The sequence below is a fragment of the Phoenix dactylifera genome, unplaced genomic scaffold (assembly GCF_009389715.1).
Source record: "Phoenix dactylifera cultivar Barhee BC4 unplaced genomic scaffold, palm_55x_up_171113_PBpolish2nd_filt_p 000101F, whole genome shotgun sequence".
NCBI classification, from domain to species: domain Eukaryota; kingdom Viridiplantae; phylum Streptophyta; class Magnoliopsida; order Arecales; family Arecaceae; genus Phoenix; species Phoenix dactylifera.
In genome coordinates, this window is record NW_024067683.1 from 727,252 (window position 1) to 748,237 (window position 20,986).

At 40.5% G+C, this 20,986-nt stretch overlaps 1 protein-coding gene across 1 annotated transcript in view; it reads right to left on the reverse strand.

Moving 5' to 3' along the window:
• The window catches only part of LOC103697654 (importin beta-like SAD2), a 51,636-nt gene extending 32,747 nt beyond the window's left edge, over positions 1-18,889 (reverse strand). Inside the window, exons 1-10 of the mRNA XM_039116547.1 lie at positions 18,559-18,889; positions 14,598-14,733; positions 14,427-14,514; positions 13,174-13,329; positions 12,403-12,565; positions 12,114-12,298; positions 11,859-12,032; positions 10,099-10,244; positions 9,851-9,974; positions 9,381-9,561 (exon numbers count right to left, since the gene is read on the reverse strand). Of these exons, the coding sequence (XP_038972475.1) occupies positions 9,381-9,561; positions 9,851-9,974; positions 10,099-10,244; positions 11,859-12,032; positions 12,114-12,298; positions 12,403-12,565; positions 13,174-13,329; positions 14,427-14,514; positions 14,598-14,733; positions 18,559-18,648 (1,443 nt within the window). The 5' untranslated portion in view covers positions 18,649-18,889. The remainder of the gene's footprint in view (positions 1-9,380; positions 9,562-9,850; positions 9,975-10,098; positions 10,245-11,858; positions 12,033-12,113; positions 12,299-12,402; positions 12,566-13,173; positions 13,330-14,426; positions 14,515-14,597; positions 14,734-18,558) is intronic.
• Between the last annotated feature and the right edge of the window lie 2,097 nt (positions 18,890-20,986).

Below are 20,986 nucleotides of genomic sequence, written 5' to 3' on the forward strand. Positions count from 1 at the left end.
CAGAACCAGCAAGTACTGCTACTCAAATTAATAAGGCTGAGCAAAAAAGGTATCGAAGTAGTAGTACTAAAGAGAAAACAATTAATGCTTTGGATGCTTTGGCTTGTGGCTTGCCCAAATTATCTAGACACGACAACAATTAAAACACAATAGCTAAGGTTGTAGGAGTACTGGTGGTGACGGCGGTGTAAGCACAAGACATAGGCAGAATCGTAGGGGTCAGTAAGCCCATTTACCTATAAGGTCCAAGGTTCACCATACCGGTCGGTACCGTACTAGACGTACTGTACCAAACCGGTATCAAACCAGTACACAGTCTCGTACCATACTGACACTCGGTATACCTTGTTGTCTCCTACCATATCGCATACCGACATTATAATAATATAGTATCAGTACACGATCTGGTACCGAGAAGGTGAACTTTGATAAGATCAATTTGGTCACCATACCAAGGATTCCAATCTCAGAGTCAAAGGTAGATAGGAAATCACCCAACTCCTGTAAGGCCATACCAAAGGAGGGGTAGGGGCAAGGGAAAGGGGAAGCTATAGATAGCCACAAGGAGTACCAAAGCTCTGGATGGGGACATTGACAAGACATGGATGCTATCACAGAGGAAGTTGGCTCAATAAGATGGTCTAGTGCTGATGATCAATATTCATAGCAAGGTGGATCATCCGCATCCCTTATGTCATAGCAATAACTTTTCCATGACACCTTGACTTCTAGTCATCATAAGAGGGATCTCCTCCATCATCTCCAATGATCAGTCACAAGCAAGGCCTACACATACAGTCAAACAATTCCAGAGCATCTTGATGCAGTTGGTGTTTCAATATTAATGCCCATACAGATTGCTCAAGTTGCATATTATCATGCACAATATGTGGAGTACATAAGCACCATTAGCGGTACCACAAACAGATACACAACAAGAACATGGTAACTAATGAGGATGCGTACAAGCATGCAAGACAGTCAATGCAGTAGTTAGGTGAGGACAATGCAATAAAGAGTGTACCACTAGCATGATGACCTGCCAGGGCCAAGATGACTCATGCTCTGTGATGGCATGGCGCATGTTGGGGCATACCCTGCTGTCCGGTGATCGAGACAGGTATCAAAACCAACTTTAAAGCCTTACTTATATGAACAACAAACTTATTTTTTATATGACATTATTAATATCTAAACATAAAAGTTTTGCTCATTCAGTTTGTTTGATGAACAGACCCACCTGAAACAACCTCTTTCTATTGAGACCAGTTTCACAAAAAACTGTGAAAAATATCCCAAAATTATTTTACATCAGTTAGTACCTGAGCAAAAGTTGTTTTCCAAAAATTGAATGTGAATAGAATATATACCAAAATAACAATGAAAGATCTGCTCAACCTCATTGGTGGTTGAAGATGTCTCTAGTACTGCATGAGCACAAATATAAGTGTATACTTCAAACCAAGGTTCGTCGTATCAGTACCGGATCCCATACTGGTGCCACACTAGTATAGTGTGGTACAGTACGATACTGAGTGTCGGTACGCCACCGGTACCAGTACCAGTACTGAACCGGTACGGTATGCCGGTATCGTCCGGTACGGTACGGTACAGCATACCATGCTTCAAACCCATACCCAAGTGTTTCATTATCAAGATGAGAGAACGAATAAATAGGCATACAGATTAATTAACAAATTTATATAAATCTTTTAGGATATTATAGAATAGAAAAGATAATAATTGAGAGAAATTATCTTGCTTCTTACTCAATCAATAGAAAAGGCTTTTTCCTGGGTCCTTCCTATGCTTGTAAGTGGAGTCATAAGACAATTTATCTCACTCCACCTCTATAAATACAATTCGTTTAATAAATGCACCGTTCACTATGTAATCAATAACTAAGAACCTGCTGCAGTTGGAGCTTCAGTAGGGATAGGATAGAAAAGAGATTGGTAGAAAGGAATAGTTCGCCGGTAACGGCTAGTTGGCTCTATGGTGATTGCTTTGAAATCTAGTGATCAGCGAAAGCAAAGAGGAGCAAGGCAAGCAAGGCGGTGGGCGAAGCTGCCACTAGTGAGAGCCGGGGACCGCCAGCGCGGAAGGAGGAGATAGGTGATCGAGCAAAGTCTGGGGGCTGAGCGACACACCCGATCTCGAAGGTGGAGGTGGAGGAGCCGATCGAGGCGTCTTAGGAGTGGGAGGATCGGGCGGTGGTGATCCGCAGCCTTGGCCGCTGGGTGCCGGCGGAGTGGCTGGCCGAAGACGTTACTCTCCAAGGAAAAATGGAGTTTGAGGTAGAAGTGATGCCGCACGCCGACGACCACCTCGCTCTCCGGTTCAAAACGACCGCTGATCGGGACCTCGCCCTTGTCGGCGGCCCGTAGGTGGTGGTGGGCCATTTCATGCCTGATCTGGACGCCATGAAGATGGCAGTGGTTTGGATCCAGCTACCTAGGTTCCCGGTGGAATATTGGTCGAGCGAGGCGATCCTAGGATTGCAACGGTGGCGAGCCGGCCACTGACCGTCGACAGGATACGGAGCAACAGAAGGTGATGAGCTTCACCAGAGTCGAGGTGGCCATCAACGCCACCGCGCCGGCGTTCAGATCAAGGGGAAGGCGAAGGTGTTGTGACATCTCTTCGTCTACAAGAAGGTGTCTGACTTCTGTTATGGCTGCAGGCAGATCCAGCATACCGAGGCGGCTTGCAGATTTTCGATGCCAGTGATGGAGGGGGTGCCGGAGTGAACGTTGTCCCCAGCCCCCATGGTGGTGGAAATCGCCGGAGACCATGGGGAGCCGGACTCAAGCTATGGCGAGGAGATCCGACGGCCAATCTTCGGCCCATGGCTAGCGGCCACGAGGACTCAGCCGCCGTGAGAAGTGAAGGGGCCGCCGCAGCCAAGGAAGATGACCGAGTCAACACCCGAGTAGTCCTCCACTAAGCCGCAATCCCCGCCCAACCATCCGAGCTCCGCTAGCTCACCGCTAGACTTGGACAGTTGGCAAAAAAACAGCAAAAGTGGTACGGCGGCGCTCCCCCCGAAGGATTGGCTAGCTAGCGAGGAAGGCGACTCGGGATTGGGAGTGACTGAAGTCAGTCGTCGAGTCGGGTCAAGTTTCAACCCGTTGACTGACCTAGTTGACTTGGCGGATAATGCAGGTGGCATTGGGCCGGCCGGGGTGCAGGCCGACCCGGAAGTGCTGATGGTGGATGTGGGCCTGGGTCTGTCCAATAAAAGGCCCAGGAGGCCAGCGACCGGGTTGGCCAGGGCGAGGCCTGGGCGAGGCTGAGGTGGGTCGGCCCGGAAGTGCAGGTCGAGCCGCCCGTGCGGACGAGCTAGGCGCGCCCGTGGCGCCCGAACGAAAGGTTGGGCCCAACTGAGGCCCAGGAGTGTGGGAGCAGGGGACCGCCCCCAGTCCGCCTCTACCCCGGCATCCTCCCGCTCTGGCGACCCCTAGCTCCTCTCCGAGGATGGCTTCGGCTCTAGCGAGGCCTCCTAGGGCTGCTCCTGGCGTGCGACCCCGGGAGAGCATCCTGGATGAGTTGGACGCAAGGCTCTCGAGCTCCAGGCCGGGTGAGGAGGTGGTCGGGAAGGAGGCCGACGGCGGCAGGCCGGCAACTGGCCGGCCGCACTCTGGTGTTGCCGTCGTCTCCCTCAACCACCAATTGGCGGTGAGGAAGATCAGAACGGCGGTGTTGGGGGGAGATTCGGAAAGTGGTGATGAAGATAGGGTTGGTGATGGGCCAGCCCAGGTAGGAGTGTTAGGTGTTGGGGCCTCGTGCGGCAAGGAGTATGGATCAGGTTTACAGCATGATGCAAAATAAAGATCCTAGTCTGGAATTGCAGGGGAACGACTTCTCTGGAATTTCCTCTAGGGCTCTTATGGCGGTGGTCACGGGGTACATCTGTTGGCATGGAAGACAGTTTACCAGCCAACTCGTGAAGGAGAGCTAGGTGTCCAGTCTCTTTTTATGAGAGAGGCATCGATTGCTCGGCATGGGGCGAGACTTATACTTGAGCCACGGTACTTTTAGAGTCGGGTGATGACTGCCCGCTATGGACCAATGACGGTGGATAGGGTAGCTCAGAATGGTTCGAGGTGCTCCTTCCTTTGGCAGAAGATTTGCAGGTATGTGCCCATTGCCCTGGCTAACATGAGATGACCGACCATGGTCAACATTGAGGCTGCAGACGGACTTCGAATTTGCGATCTCAGTCTGGAGCGGGCGGGCTGGAATACCAGCCGAATCGGCTATCTGTTTGGAGAGCACCTCGCAAAGAGAGTCTGATCGATGCCACTTCCGAAGAGTGCTAGTCCGAATATGAGGGTTTGATGTATATCCTGCATCCCCAGAGTCAAAGTGAGAGACATCTATGGCCTCTTTCAAAGTGAGCAACACCTGAGGCAGGACTGCACCTGGATCTGAAGGCTAGGTCTTCACTCGAGGATTGCCCTGTCTCTGAAAGATGGTTTTCGGTCGGTTTCCGACGAGATCGGTGCTGAGCTGGCGGGGACTGAGCATCCAACCTCAATGCCCTAAATTTCAGATAAATGCAAGGTTCGTTGTATCAGTACCGGATCCTATACCGGTGCCATACTAGTATAGTGTCGGTACGGTACGATATGCGGTTTATTTGGCATACTGAGTATTGGTACGCCATCGATACCGATACTGAGCTGGTACAGTATGCTCGGTACCGTCCGGTTCGGTACGATACAGCATACCACGGATGGATGAGACCATGAACCACGCTCTATTTCAGTGCAGATGTGCTAGGAAGGTTTGGAGGCTTGTTAATATCCCATCGGATGCTCGGTGTCAGTCAGGCTCCTTCATTCAAGTGCTCAGACAGTGGGCCACCACCCCTCAAACCTGGTATATGGCCACTGTGACGACTTACACTGCTTACCATATCTAGCTACCTAAAAATGCCTAGATCTTTGGAGATAGCAGCTCTATACACCTAGGTTCGTTGTGGAGCAAGCTCGAGTACAGACAGCAGAGATCACCCATGCAGGTTCATCAGATGGGCCCTTGACAACTCGAGACATCTGGAGCTCTACATCTGCTCTCGTAGCACCACGGTGATCAGCTGGATCTTGGGGGCACTGGTGGCGCCGGTGAGTGCCACCCCTTGCTCTAGAATATTTGGGCTATGGTAGGTGGAGACATCGCTTTACAGGTCAAGCATGCGTATAAAGAGGCCAATGAAGCTGCGGATAGGGTGGCCTCATATGTGGCTGACCACTCTAGAGGGGCCCTATGAATCGATGAGAGAGAGTTACCTAGAGCACTCTGAGACTCATTATCTATTAACTTATTTTGGATGTATTCACACTAGAAGTGTATGAATCATCTATTATAGCAAAAAAAATAACTAAGAAAAACAAAATTCAAAAACAAAAATAGGGAGTACATTTATCAAGTCACAATTGTTCATCAAATGCTTCTCTTTTATAAGTCAAACACAAATCTACTCTAAAGAATCATAATTGATGGAATCACAAACCATCCATCATATGCTCCTTCCTCTTAAATAAGCCATGCACATCATTTCCATTGACATAAGTATCATATTAAGATGGTTCAACTTTTATATAGAATTTTAAAAGCTTTTCTTTCTTTCTTTTTCGAGGAAAGCTTTTCTTTCTTGTTAACTACTAACTTGTGATGAATTAGTTCATTATGTCACCCTTGAGTATCATTAATTTTAATTAGTGTAACCTGTTTGATGTGTATGCTATAGCGTGTAACACTAGTTATATTGGCAATGTTCTTGCAAATCTTAAATAGAGCTCGCGAGAATAAATTATGATATAGGATTGTTCATTTCCTGAGTTATAAATGATGAAGAAGGACACCATAAATGTAAAAGCTTCAAAAAACTAAAAGGATGGTGTTATATGCCTAACAAATTGTATTGCTATTAAAATAAGTACTCCTTGTCTGAACACCAAAACTAACTCAAGAAATCAAAACATAATATTTCACAAAAAAGTTAACATCTCAGTCCTCAGCCTTTGTAAAACCATCACATGATGGAATCAAACTCATTGTTGGGAAGAGTTTAACTCTTGATAGAACCTACCAAAAAGAGTTTGGTGAATATATAAAGTACTTGAAAATGTCCCTCTTTCAAGTTAAATGACATGTTTGCATCAAATTAGAGTATAATAACAAATAGATAAGCAGAACCAGATATTGATACTCCAAAAAGTAGCTAGATATGGTTACAAAAGACAATATGGAAGACTATTGCAAGTCTAATGCAAAATAAAACGTATTCATAATGTTCTAGAAGTTCTGATCCCCAAGGCTTCAATTGCTGACTTTTAAGAGATACCCAACAATAAGTAGCTAGCATGGTTCCAAACTGTGCCAAATCAGCCAGTTTGGGATGTGCCAAACTGGTTGGTTTAGAGCATACCGAACTGGACTGGTTGGTTACCAGCACAATTTGCACTATAAATTCGAGATAGGTATTAGTTTAGGGTTCTGAGCTTCAAGCATTCTTCCTTTCCTCTCGTGTTCACTCACGTCCTTAGCCACTCTCGCCCGTCTCAGCCTCGCCATCCTCACGACTATCAACCATCCCAGGTATGCTAACCACCTATGTTCCCTCTCTCTCTAACCCCTGCTCCTCTCCTTTTCTTTGCTCTGTTGCTGATCATTGTAACCCACCACCACCATCCTTGACAAAACCCTAGTCAAGCCGAAATCTCTCTTTCTCTCATTCTCCCTCCCTTCCTTGTCCCTCTTTCCTCCCCTCTCCTTAGGGTAAGGACAGGAGAGGAGCAACGGTTTGAGAGAGGGAGGGAGAGGGAAGGAGGGGAAGAGAGAGGGAGACAAATTGAGCATCAACTGCTCCCTTGCCAACACCCCATGCAACCAATTGTGGCTTTCGAAACCCCTCTCACATCTCCATGTCCACAGCCTCTGCTTGAGAAGACCACATGCATGGATGCAATGCCGAGCCCCATGCTCGCCACTAGTGCCTCCATGCATCAACACTAGCACCACCTCCTCCATTGGATACAACCTAAGTGAGTCTCCATGTTCTCTCTCCCTCTCCCTCCCTCTTCTTCTTCCTCTCTGGCCCTCTCCCTTTCTCTCCCCGTGGTTTCGATACACCATGGTTTGGTACAGTACTGTACGATACCGAGCGTAAGTCGGTACCAGTTCTTCCAACCTTGGTAGCTGAATTAAATTTCTTTTCACTTGCCTTAATAAAGTATGGAGGACCATTTATTGAGCTTTTAGTAGATCTCCATGAAGCTCCAACTAAATTCCCACAACGGCAATAAGATCAATAGGGCTTGCAACAAATTCCCTATGTGTCTTAGTCCCTTCACACAAAACTGAGCATTGAGCTTCCATTATCAAGATTTACAAGTCAAATAGTGAATATCATGCCAGCAAGAAATTGAATGTTTATCCGCCACAATCAATCAAATGGTGAAAATCAAAACTGGAACTTGAGTGGTCCTTGGTTCATATTACATGTGGATGAAAACAAAGTAATGTGATCACATTCTATAATATTAGCATAATTATACGGGTAAGGATTTAATTGTTTATGTTATTGCAAAAGCTCAGTAAAATCCGATTTCATATAACAGTCAGCTTCCTTTAGGCATTACTTGATGATAAGCATAATCCACTTCTAGAAGAACTACTTGTTCCAAAATGGAACACTGAAGTTTTGGCATTGTAATACATACATATATATACATACATACATACATACATACATATATATACATACATACATATGTATGTATGTATACATACATACATATGTATGTATATATACATAGATACATACATATATCTACATATGTACATACATATGTATGTATATATATATATACATACATATGTATGTACATATGTAGATATATGTATGTATATATGTATGTACATACATATGTATGTATGTATATATGTATGTACATACATATGTATGTATGTATATATGTATGTACATACATATGTATGTATGTATATATGTATGTATATATGTATGTACATACATATGTATGTATGTATATATGTATGTACATACATATAAAATATATATATATAATATTTATATATATATAACCTGGTCCACGTTTTCTCTAAAGATTAGGTCAGTTTGGGAATGAAACTAACCTGGAGTATGAGCCATATCTGGAAAGAAATCAATGAGTTTTAGAGTTGAGTATGAAGTTTATGAGTCAATTTTTCAGTTTGCCACTAAAACTAGATGTACAGGCAGTCAACCTATAAAATAAATGATTATTTTAAAAAATAAGAAATTTGAATATAGTTATTAAGCATTTCTATATTTTCCTTTTTATTGTCTGATCACTAATTCTTTTTTGCATTGAGCATGTGCTCCCTAAATGCATTTTATCCCAAAAACAGATATGCAGTAACTTCTTCTCCCACAAGTTCAACATTTTATAGGTTTCCTCCCATCTTCAGATCCTTAGCCAGATTGAAACCCCATCACCATCTCCAGCCTTCATTATAGATAAGACATAAACAAGAAACATAATTGACTATAACCAAATTTAAGATCTACTGCTGCTACTCAAGTGCCGCCTCTTTTGTGCTCATTTCTGACTCTGAGCTTCACTATTACCACTACCATATCTTGACAAATGATATTAATTAATTCTCATCATTCTCAGGGAGTATCAAATGTTCAATGCTCCATGAATGCATGTTCACTAAGCAGTTTATTTCTACTCAGAAAAATATTATCCAACAGCTAACATCAGATAGATTCAAATCTCTGGGCAAAGAGCCAGAGATTAAGAATTAAACTGTAATAGGAAAATTTAAATAGAAATTTCTTCACCTATTTAATTAAAGAAATAGAACCAATACAGGTGAAATTACTATGCATAGTTTACGAATATGCACTCTATTATTCTAAAGCTGATGGAAAAAAGCATATATGACTTCCAGAGGTGCTGTAATTTTCAGATTTTCCAAATAAGTATCCATATAAATGAGGCAGCAAAGCATCCACTTCATATTTGCAAATTCACAGAATTATGAAACCTGAGGCCCATAGGTGCACTACACCCAAGCAGGACAATCTGAAGTGCACATTGCATATTAAATTGCGGAATCATCCAAGCAAACAATGTTCACATAGTGGTTAATATTTACTTGTATAAAAAGGAAATGAAAGCAACATGCAGAAATGTCTGTTGTAACAAATGATTAAAATAAATATGATATTTAAAAATAATAATAAGTTTCAATTTTCAATGTAAAAAGTAATAAAGGATTTAAATACAGACAACCAAAAGGACAGCATGGAACAGGCCACAACATCAAGCATAAAGTTGCAAGTAAAAGGAAATAAATGAAACCTTTGCTCGAAGATGACCAACACGGCTTGTGAATTCAGGGAATACGTGTTGCACTAGCATGCGCTCTAGCTCAGACTTGTAAGGTTCTGTTTGCTTTAGTTTATCACATAATGCTCCAATAGCCAGAAGAGCACCATCTTTTTGGCGATATGGTTTAAACTCAACAGATGCCTCATCATACCTGTTTATAGGTAAATATCTTGAAAAGTAAATATCTTCCTCATGCGACAAAATCATAAAATTGCAACATCTAAGACCAAGGTTCACCATCTCGATACCAAACCCCGTACCAGTACCATCTTATTACATGGTACGATACGAAATAGCGAGGCCTAGCGAATGTCTGTATGGTATGAGACTGCATACCGGTTCAATACCAGTATGGTACAGTACGAACAGTATGGTACAGTACCAAGCGGTACGGCAAACCTCGTCCAAGACAATATCAACTTATTGAGGATATCATGTACCTCCTAAAAATCTCCACAATGAACTGAATGAACTTATGGAGGTTTCCTTTACCACGTTTTCTCACTAATTCACTAACAAAGTCCATGGCTGCAGTCCGAGGGCTGTATAGATCCTCAATAATATCTGTACAGAAACATGGAAAGCTTACTGAATACATATATTAACAAAATAAAGAAAAGGTCATAGAATATTGTCTTTATTATGATTTTATATTTCAGAATATGATTACACAAGTCTGAAGACTCACCATAGCCCTTCCTAACATATTCATGAGGATCTTCATTCCATAATTTTTGGTCATTGTCATTGAAACACATTAATGGAAAAATTATCTCAAAAAGAACAATGTCTAGTTGTGGCTGCAGTAATTGATACATGCTGTTTTTCGGAATACTGCAAGAAAGGGCAACAAAAAAATGTTCGCAATTAAACATAAATGGTTGTAAGTGTTGTCACAATTAAACTCTCAGAAAATATAGTTGTTTTGCTCCGGAGAATGGAGAGGATACCTCAAGATATAGCAAAGAGCATCAGAACAAAGCAACATAAAGACCTTATCACTATTTGATTTGCAGATAAGTACATAAGCATCAAAAAGAATGACTTGGAAACCAGGAAGCCATATCAAGTATTTTTACTTTCTAAGTAACATGGAAATTTAATATTAGCATAGCATCGACAAAACTTATTGATTCAGCAAGAGATAAACTTGTTCATTGTGCTGCTGAGATATCAAACCAGTCTGCCTCATAAAACATGTAAGGTGATGCAAGAGCCAACCAGACCATTCAGACACTAACGTCCATATGATAACTAAAGAAGACCAGACTAAATCACCAATAAAGTGATGTGACTTTACAGGTATCGTTATTCAACCTAGAGAAAAAGCAATGTACGAAAATAATTGTTTACAAACCACAACAAGCACATGATAATCAGGTTACATGTTTAACTCCAAAGACTCAACAATGAACATTTATGTGTAGCAGTTACCCTCTTTTTATTTAATTGATAAGAGCATAAAATTAACCACGTATATAATTGATGAAAACACTAGCCCTGTAGCAAGATTAAGATATCACACACCGGTGGCATGCCAGATTGGTATTAGCATGGTACATACCATGTCACTTGGCATGCTTGGCATGCACTAGCATGTAAGAATGCCAATTATTAACACACAGCTCTTATCATACCAACACCATGTGCTGATAAGGCACTAGCAGGGTACACATCATGCATGACAAGCCATGCCAACATGCACTTAAATCACTGTTAAAATCCTTGCCTTGAAGCATGTACCTTTAAAGATAGAATTGTATAGATTATTGAAAATTTCTTAAAATCTCAGCAATTACTGTTCTGTCTATTCGATTAAGGAATAGCCGCATCCTAATGAAAGAACACTTCCCCCTCCAATTTTTTGTTGAGAATTACTTTATTTTTTCACATTTTCAGATATTTCATATTTTTACAAAATTGCTGAAATTTTTTCCTTCTACCTAGATATCCCTCGTGGGCCACTCTGTCCCTGCTCGGGTATTTGTGTTTCTTATCACAACTAGGTCCTTATCCATGGCATCATACATCCAGTTAAGATTCGGTCCTTCAAAAATGTCATGTAGTAATTACAGTGTACAACCAACATCCTTCATAAATCTGCTATAGAGCTCACTCAGATTTTAATTGAATTTGAAAGATCTGGAAATATATGAGGGAGATAGAGAGAGAGAGAGAGAGGACCAATAAATAACTAGGATGGCACAGAAATAGTTTAGGATCAAGATGTATACCCATAGAAAGGAACATATGGTGAATAAAAATTATAAAGCCAAACCAAATAAAATCAAGCAGGTGTTCAGTGGTTACTGCTTCTTGCTAAGTTATACTAAGGAAAAAGTAAAATAACCACTAGAATCAGATGGCTGAATATATGTTTCTCTTGCTAAGTTTGTTATGGAGAAAGCAAAATACTAATGCAACTAGGGAGATCAAAGCATGACTAACCTGCTGCTGAGATATTGAAGGATAAGGTTGATAACCCTATCAGGCAAATATCCACCTGTGCGGATGGCATTGAGCAATTGCAGATGGCATTCCAAAATTTTTCCAGAATAATTTTTCTGGAACATTTGAGCAAAAGCTTTACTCTCTGGCTTCTGAAGCTTCAGATCCCCAAACCTGTAAGTAATGATGCACATGCCAATTTAGCACCCAATTGCAGAAAGCATAAATCCCATTTTTCATCACCAAAGAACTCACCGAGTGTATAAACGGTTTAAGATGTGAATTGTCCACTTCTTGACCTTCCACCATCCCCAAGATTTCTGAAGCTCGGGATCAGATGGTTGACCTTCCAAAGGAACGGGCCTTTCCAATATATTCAAGAATAAAATCATCCACGCATTGAACACACTGGGATCAAATAGTTGCTTTGGAATCTCCAGCTGAAAAAGACAGTTCAAAGTTCAAACCAACATAAAAGATAAGCTTACACATGTAAAGAAACTTTAAGGAAAAAAATGAGACTTTACATATCACAGGCACATACATATATTGACGACCAAAATATTTTGCATATAAGCTTGATCAAATCAGCTACTTCGATTGAAGGGTTAGCAATCTGAACAAGATTGTTGTATATACTCAGTAAGTAAGGAAATGTCTGCTCAACAATGAGATAAAGTGGTATTCGCTCTTCATCGGACTTGAACCTTAGAAACAAATAGAGGGCATAGAAAAAAAATTAGTGTAAAAGAAACATAAGCATGTCCAGAGGAAAGATGTTACAAAAAGAACATCAATAATGTGAATTTATGATGCAGCACCTTATGGAATTGTAAACAGAAAGGGGGGATTAAACAGAAAGTCTTTCTTTTTTTAAATAAATCACTACTGCAAACTGGAAATGTTAGATATGAGCAACAAATACACCGATCAAAACTGATCAAAATAAACAGCAATTATCCCAAATGTTTTGCTTGAATGTCAACTTTATTGTGCATTTAAAACATATTTTTGTATAGCACCTCAAAAGCACAATCATGTCAAAAGAAGTTAAAGAGTTTTTTTAAAAAAGAAATGCTATAGTTGACAGTTGCAATTGATTAATGAACCTCATAAATTCAATTATTTCCTTGACAAAAAAGAAAATCAAGTATCTAGCTGAAGCATCTGAGACAGATTAAAGGTCATGCACGATACGATGAATTACAGATGGACCAATAAAGAAGGGTTTTGGACACACGAGGGACCGTGAGTGAAGATAGAGGAAGCAACATGGGCATTGCACTTATAGATTTACCCAAAAAGCCATACTTACTCATATTTCCTGGAGAGAACCCTCAATACATATAAAGCTCCAACTACTTGTTGATCTTGCAACTGTAAGTTGCACGTAATCCAGTGAAGAAGACTAGGCCACTGTTCTGGGTAATCAGCATGGATTATTGTTTTAAGGCATTCACCAAGTTGAGCTCTGTATGATGTAGAGTAAGTATCAGAACAGGTATTGGAAACAAAAAATCATGAAAACACCTTTTACAATACTAACTGAACATGAGAATGGAGAAGGAATATGAGATTGAAAAAAAAAACAAAAAATTGTTTTAACTGTGAATTTAAATTTAGAAGATCATAAAGCTTTCAATGTTGAAATTTTGAAGCTTATGAGTAGTCTTAACAGTTAAAAGCAAGGAATGTCGTACCGGCCCGTACCGGCCGGTACGGGCCGGTACGTACCGGTCCGGTCCCTGACCGGTACCGGACACAGATGAAAACCGGTATTTCCGATTTTCTTCTGTGAACCGGCCGGTACGGAGACCGTACCGGTCGGTACCGGCCGGTACCGCTTGGTACCGGCCTCGTACCGGTGCGAACCGGCCGGTTCGCACCGGTACGGTGTTTTTTTTTGGGGGGGGGGGGGGAACCACAGCGCCTCGCTGTGGTTTTTTTTTTTTTTTGATGGGAAAGAAAGTGGTCCGGACCGGTACCGTACCGGTCCGGACCGGTACCGTACCGGTCCGGCCGGCCACCGGTACGCCGATTCGGACCGGTACGGCGGACCTTGGTTAAAAGACTCCTTGATGATTAAGTTAAAGCTGCACTTGCACTTTGTCACGCGTTATTCAACTTTATGTAACAAGAGAACTTTGACAACATGTTTCATGTTACTGGAGATGTTAATCAGATGAAAAATTTAATGAAGCAAAACACATCTCAGAAATAGGCATAAAACATACAATCTCCTCAAGTGTGCTTTAACAAATATTATAAAATAAAATAAAAAAGAAGAGCATCCAAGATGTGACGGATATTTGACAATCAGGTTGTAGTGAGCTGAGGATGATGATAATGCCAAATAAAGCAACCTATAATTAACTGGAAAGTTATGGCTGGTTATCAATAAAAATGATTGAGATAGAAACAAGGATACAAAAATATATAGAAAGACAATAATAGAAGGAAGAAAAAAATCAATATGTTTGCCATGAGTTAGATGAAAATGCCCACAAGAATAGTATTATATCACTCGTTCAGTACAATATACCAAAATCAGATATGCAAATGATGTACCTCAACAGTGGTGGAACTTGAACAATAAATCCAAGGATATTTTCACGGACCATGCACTTATCACTTTCAGATATCTTTTGGGGCTCGCCTACAAATGACAAACAGATTAACTTTTGCAAGTCGCCAAAACAATCAAGTAATCAAAGATTTAACGTTGTACTTTATGCACACCAAGTTCATGATGTGACCAGTTTTTAGCCACAAAGTTCTTGAAATGAATGCTGGCAACTTGGCGCACAGACATATCACAGGTACCATCTACTATGATCTGCAACAACCTCACCAAATGCTGTGGCCTATACTGAAACTGCAAAACAGAACACTTCCATGAGTCATGTATACAAAAAGACGAACATGTGAATGCAAGAAACAACAAAGACATTCATCCATGTTCAATCTTTTCTTGCGTGATGCACTTTCTGTCGATATTTTTAATTAAAAAAATGAAACAAAAGACATTAAAGATAAGATGCCAGTAGATACATGTATTATGCACATAAGTGGCAAAACAATAATTAAAAAAAATGAAGGAAGAATAGAAATCTAAAAGCAAGGCACAAATATAGGAGTAAGGAATCTGTCAAATACTGACTACCCTAGTTCTTAAATGTATCTCCTTACTAATTTAAATGTATTTTGAGAAGTTCAGAAGGAGATATGAACTGACTACAGCAGGAGTTTATAATTCCTATATGTGGTATAAAATTTTTATGATCTCAAGTTGAGATGGAGCACGTGCAAAATGATACATGATAAGCGACAACAAAACGGGAACCAAAATGATTGCTAAAAAGGCAAATAGTGAACATTGAGGTGTCCTATGATCAACAAGCAGCAAATCAATAACAATGTGTAAATGATTTATGAGAGTCTCCAAAAACTGCAAGGTGATAATGTCAAAATAAGCACTGTAGGTTTATTATTTTAATGGATTTCTTCACATAGCTCCATGTGCAGATGGACCTTGTAGGGCTATATATTTTCAAAGAAGAATCACATTTTTTTAAAAATTCCAATAGGAAATCCATGTCTAAAGCATGCATCTTAATTACTCTCACTGTAGAAATGAGAGATAGCGCAAAGTAGACTCACAATATTAACGTGCTGAGATACAAAGCAACATAAATAGTTGAAAGCAAAGTATGCCATATTGTACCGAATCAGGCAATGTAGGTGTACTATACCATACCGGTTCAGTACCCGAATGCGAGACAGAGGGCGTAACGACACCCAGTACGCCGAACGGGCCATACACCGGGCGTACTGACGCAATAACAGAGTGGCACTAATATAGGACCCGATACCGAGATGGCATACCTTGGTTGAAAGGAATGTTGTGATGGCCAAAGTTTCTTCAAATGTAAGATAGCATAATCACTAAAAGATCCTAGGGAAAAGCATATACATCATAACTTAGATTTAAGATAGCACAATCCCTAAAGATCCTTGGGAAGAGCATATACAGCATAACTTTGCTTTCTTCTCCTTTTTGCAAGTGACATGCACTTTGTGTCAATATAGTTGATCCAAGAAAAATAAAAGTAGAAATTTAAATAGAAAAGATACTCATGTATATGCATGCATGCATAGGGCAAGGGGATAAAAATCACAAAGAAGACAAAATTCAGCAAACATGTAATTTGATTTCTGATTTCCCACATTTTCATAAGGTCGTTGTGGCTATATATCATTATTAAATTATATGGCCATATATCATTATTAAATTATGTAAATAAGGAAAAAAATAAAAGCTAGTATATGCTTCCAAGTTTGAGGCACAAGTTTAATGGACCTTGTCCAAAAAATTTGCGATATGGTGAAGCAAAACCATGAGATGGGAGGAAGAAACTTTTGAGATCAAAAATTAACTGTGCAGATTCCTTGGGATCTTTAAGTTTGAAATCATATCTTAATTACTCTTACTGCAGAAACGAGGGATAATGCAAAGTACACTCGCAATATTAACATGCTGAGATACAAAGCAACATGAATAGTTGAAAGCAAGATATGCCACCGTACCGAATCGGACAGTACGAAATGTACTATACTGTACCAGTTTAGTATCTATATACGGTACGAAGGGCATACCGATACTCGGTACGCCGAACTGGCCACGTACCGAGTATACTGACATAATAACAAGATGGCACCGGAATGAGGCCCAGTATCAAGACGGCGTACCTTGGTTGCAAGGAATGTTGCGATGGCCAAAGTTTCTTCGGATGTAAGATAGCATAATCACTAAAGATCCTAGGGAAGAGCATATATAGCACAACTCATATTTATGATAGCACAATCCCTAAAGATCCTTAGGAAGAGCATATACAGCATAACTTTGCTTTTTTCTCCTTTTACAAGCGGCATACACTGTGTGTCTGTGAGGACCCATGCAGACGTGTTTAGTCCCACATCGGTTATTTGCTGTGTATATCTTGGGTACTTATACAGGATCAAGAAACCCAAATAATACCTTTCGGCTAGCCATTTTGAGTAAGGTCCTGGGTTATTATACATGATATCAGAGCGGATCCAGCCCATAACCTATGTGGACTAGGAAACACTGCAGCACAGATCCATTGGGATTGCCCACGGGCCAACCATGATATTTATTATTAGATTTGAATAGATTTGAACCCTTAGCCTGACAAGGATGTCAGGGCTTGAACAGAGAAAGTATGTGAGGACCTATGCAGGCGTATGTTTAGTCCCACATCAGTTATTCGCTGAGTAAATCTTGGGTACTTATACAGGATCAAGAAACCCAAATAATACCTTCTGGCTAGCCATTTTGGATGAGGTCATGGGCTGTTACGGTGTCAAGACAGTTGATCCAAGAAAAATAAAAGTAGAGGTTGAAATAGAAAAGATACCCATGCATAGTACGCATACATAAGGCAAAGGGATAAAAATCACGGACAAGACAAAATTCAGCAAACAGATAATTTGATTTCTGATTTCCCAGGTTTTTATAAGGTCTCTATGGCCATATGTCATTATTAAATTATATAAATAAGGAAAAATAAATAAAAGCTAGTATATGCTTTCAAGTCTGATGCAAAGGTTTAATGGACCATATCACATAAAATTTGTGACATGGTAAAGCAAAACCATGTGATGGGAGGAAGAAACTTTTGAGGTCAAACATTAACTGTGCAAATTCCATGGAATCTATAAGTTTGAAATCATGAACGCTAACTTAAAAGCTCATTAAAGCTTCAAAAAATGTGAGGGGGCATGCCACTATATGCTTCAAATTACAAGTTTAATAATCTGGCAGTGAACTGGACTACTCACAGCATTTACCACAATTGCAATGAAGAATAGCATAGTGAGAAAAGTGAATGTAATGTGATATAGCACGATCCCAAAATCACATAGTAAAGCACATACATCAGTGTTTTACGTATTCCTTGTTTGCAAAAGGAATACTGTCAACAATACAAATAAAATCAAGTGAAAATACTAATAATTGGATTACAAAAAAAAATTCAGTAGATACATATATAGATGAACGAAGGGGAGAAGGAAGAAGAGATCTCAAGCAAGGCGAAAAATTGAATAACACACAAAATCAGTCACTTAATTTCCACTTTCTCCTGTTTTCAGGCTTTTGACATAGGTCCACATGTATGCATCTCCTTGGAAGATTATAGTACACCAACAGTATGCTGTCCATAACTGTATCACCACTTTGAGCACACTCTATCACAGAAAACTGAACATGGATTGAAGTAAATCACATTTTTACCATTCTAAGAAAAGCAGAAACATGGATTTGAAGAGTCAATGGTAGTTAGGAAGTCAGAATTTCCAACACTATCTAAGATCTACATATTCGAAATCGAAGAAACAGGATTTGAATGCTTATCACATAATCCAAGCAGTTTAATGGGAAAAATTGCAAGCTTATCTCTCTAGTAGGCAATGAACTAGATTCAGATAAAAGCAAACATTATTATACTTATTCAGAATAATCAGTGTCAAATTAAGAAACCAATGAAATCGAAGGACATATCAAACATATCAAACATGGGGCCAAAACCCCCAGCATCTACCACCGATGAACCGTATCAAGGATTCAAATACTAAAATAAGGAGTCCATTAGATAGAACTCGTGATCGAAGAATTCACCTGATTGAGGCTCTCCTCGGCCGCCTTCCTCTCGTCCGGGTTGGGGCTGAGCGCAGCCCGGAGAACAACGGCAAGGCTTGGCAGATCCATGACCACGGGAACCCGAGGGGCAGCGGATTCCCCGACGATCGGACGGACGAGGAGAAGGAAACGGTAGATCCGAGCTAGGGTTTGGCTGGGTCAGTAGGGTTTCTTGGGGGGAGTAGGAGTAGCAGGGACGGGAGAGGAGACCAGAGTCCTGGGCTCTCTCTTTGCTTCTTAGAAGAGGAAGAGAGAGGGCAAACGGTATTTAACCCTAGGGTTAGGTCAGGCGTTGATGCCCCATACCTCCGGTCCGCTCCGTCCTGTTAGAATTGGGCCGGCCGAGATATGCTACATGGCGCAGCTAAAGAAGGAAAGAGATGTTCGAGGCGATGTGGCAGTCTTTGACAGGTTAAAACTCGTTAAATCTACATTTGTTTACAAATCAGATGCTGACACGTATTCGGTCAAAGGAATTGGGCTTCGAAGTTTTCTGGGCCTGGCCGGGGCAAAGCCGAGCGGGTGGAGTAATTTGGAGGCCGCTGGCCGCCGCACGTGCGCGTTCGGCGGGATCCTTGTGTCTGGATTCCGACTGGCCTGCGGCTTTTGATGCGGCAGGCACGGGTTTGAGTGCAGCCGACGTGGACAAATCTTGACCGTTTGATTGGTCGATCAACAGGATCAGGTGCGTTCTCATCAGAAAGAAAACAGGATCAGGTGTGTCTCCTTATGATTTATTGCATTCATGAATGTGGAATAAAGGAAGTGCGAAAGTTAGAGTACATGATCCATGCAGGAATCTTGGACGCCACCAGGCAACGTCACGGACTCTCATGCCAGATTTCTGGGTTTGCATGCATCTCCAACTTAGTACAGCTATGTCTCATTTAAGGATTCTCCGGCCAGAAGGTTTAAAAACTATATATTATGATGTAACTAAAGTTTAATTAGTTTAATGGCATGATAGTCCAATCAAAGGCACGGGATGTCTTATTATTCATTTAGAATAGCTCTTCGGGAATATTTTTTTTATATTTGCTTGGTTAAAATTCATATATCCTTACTGTGTACATCATATAAAAGTCTTACCTTCTTTTTTAAAAAAAATTTCCAATAACCAAAAATATATTTATATCGACTTTATTCTCAAAATACATTTATATTATTTTACTTTATTTTATTTGTTCAAAACATAACTCTAGATTTCATCCACACCTTGCGACTTCCCACACCTTGCGACTTCCCTATATCTTGCTAGATTTCCAATACTAACTTCTAAGAATCTCTTGGGTCCATGCTACGCATGGTTGCACAACAACCATCTTTATCATCAAAGCAAATGCCCAATTTTACAGAAATTACTTTATTTCTTTGAGATAAAACACTAACAAATTTAATAGACATACAATTACTTGATCCAGCACTATAGCTTTTCAACTAAGCGTGATGACCAAATATGTGAATTAATGGTTCCTCTCGTACTAGGTTGAATTGCTATCGCGGCACGGCCATCAGTAGAATAAAACTAGTATGTCTCACGACGGTCTAAACCCAGCTCAGCCATGTCTGTTACCGGCAGTTATCCACTCTTCATACCACCGCGCTGGGGCGCGGGGCCCAATGTCTACTTTCGGCTCCCCAGGAGCCCAACGTGGTCCCAGGGGAGGGGAGCGGAGCGTCGCTTGGCATGATGCCCAGGCAGAGGTGGATTTCAACCATCATACGCTCTATGGCATAATATCTAATATTGTAATTCTCATTAAATTTGGTAAATGATAGCTATTGTCAACTGGTGATCAACTTGATGTAATAACTATTGTTTCTAACCATTATGTATGGATAAAAGTAATAACCAAAAAAATATGTTGCACTATAAAGGCATAATACACCACATGTCCCTTAGCCTAATTTTATTTTATTTATATTATATGTATAAATTGATTTCCACATGTATGATTATCCTTAATAGAGTTTTCTAGAAACATGGAATTAAATTAGATATTTAGGGACTTAAAAAAACAATGACGATGAAGGCTCTAACTTTAACTAACAACTCTTTGTGAAAGTAGACTTTGAGTACTTTAAAAGAGTACAAATTTAACATATTTTAGACTTACAAAAGACAGAGATATGATTGTTGAAGTTAGATATATTTTCCAATCCTACTATAATAAGATTGTTGGAATTATATTAAAATTTCATAATTTTTGGGTCCAAGATGAATATGATTGGAGAGAAGCTATAAATTTCTAATAACTCATCAAAAGTTTATAGTAAAAGAGAGAGAAAGGTGAGCGATCATTTAAAAGAGAGAGAGAGAGAAAAGAAGCAGCATTTTGAAGATTTTGTAGGAAAACAACCGGTGGATAGAATTTTCATGAGAGAATTTGAGATTTTTGTAGGAAAA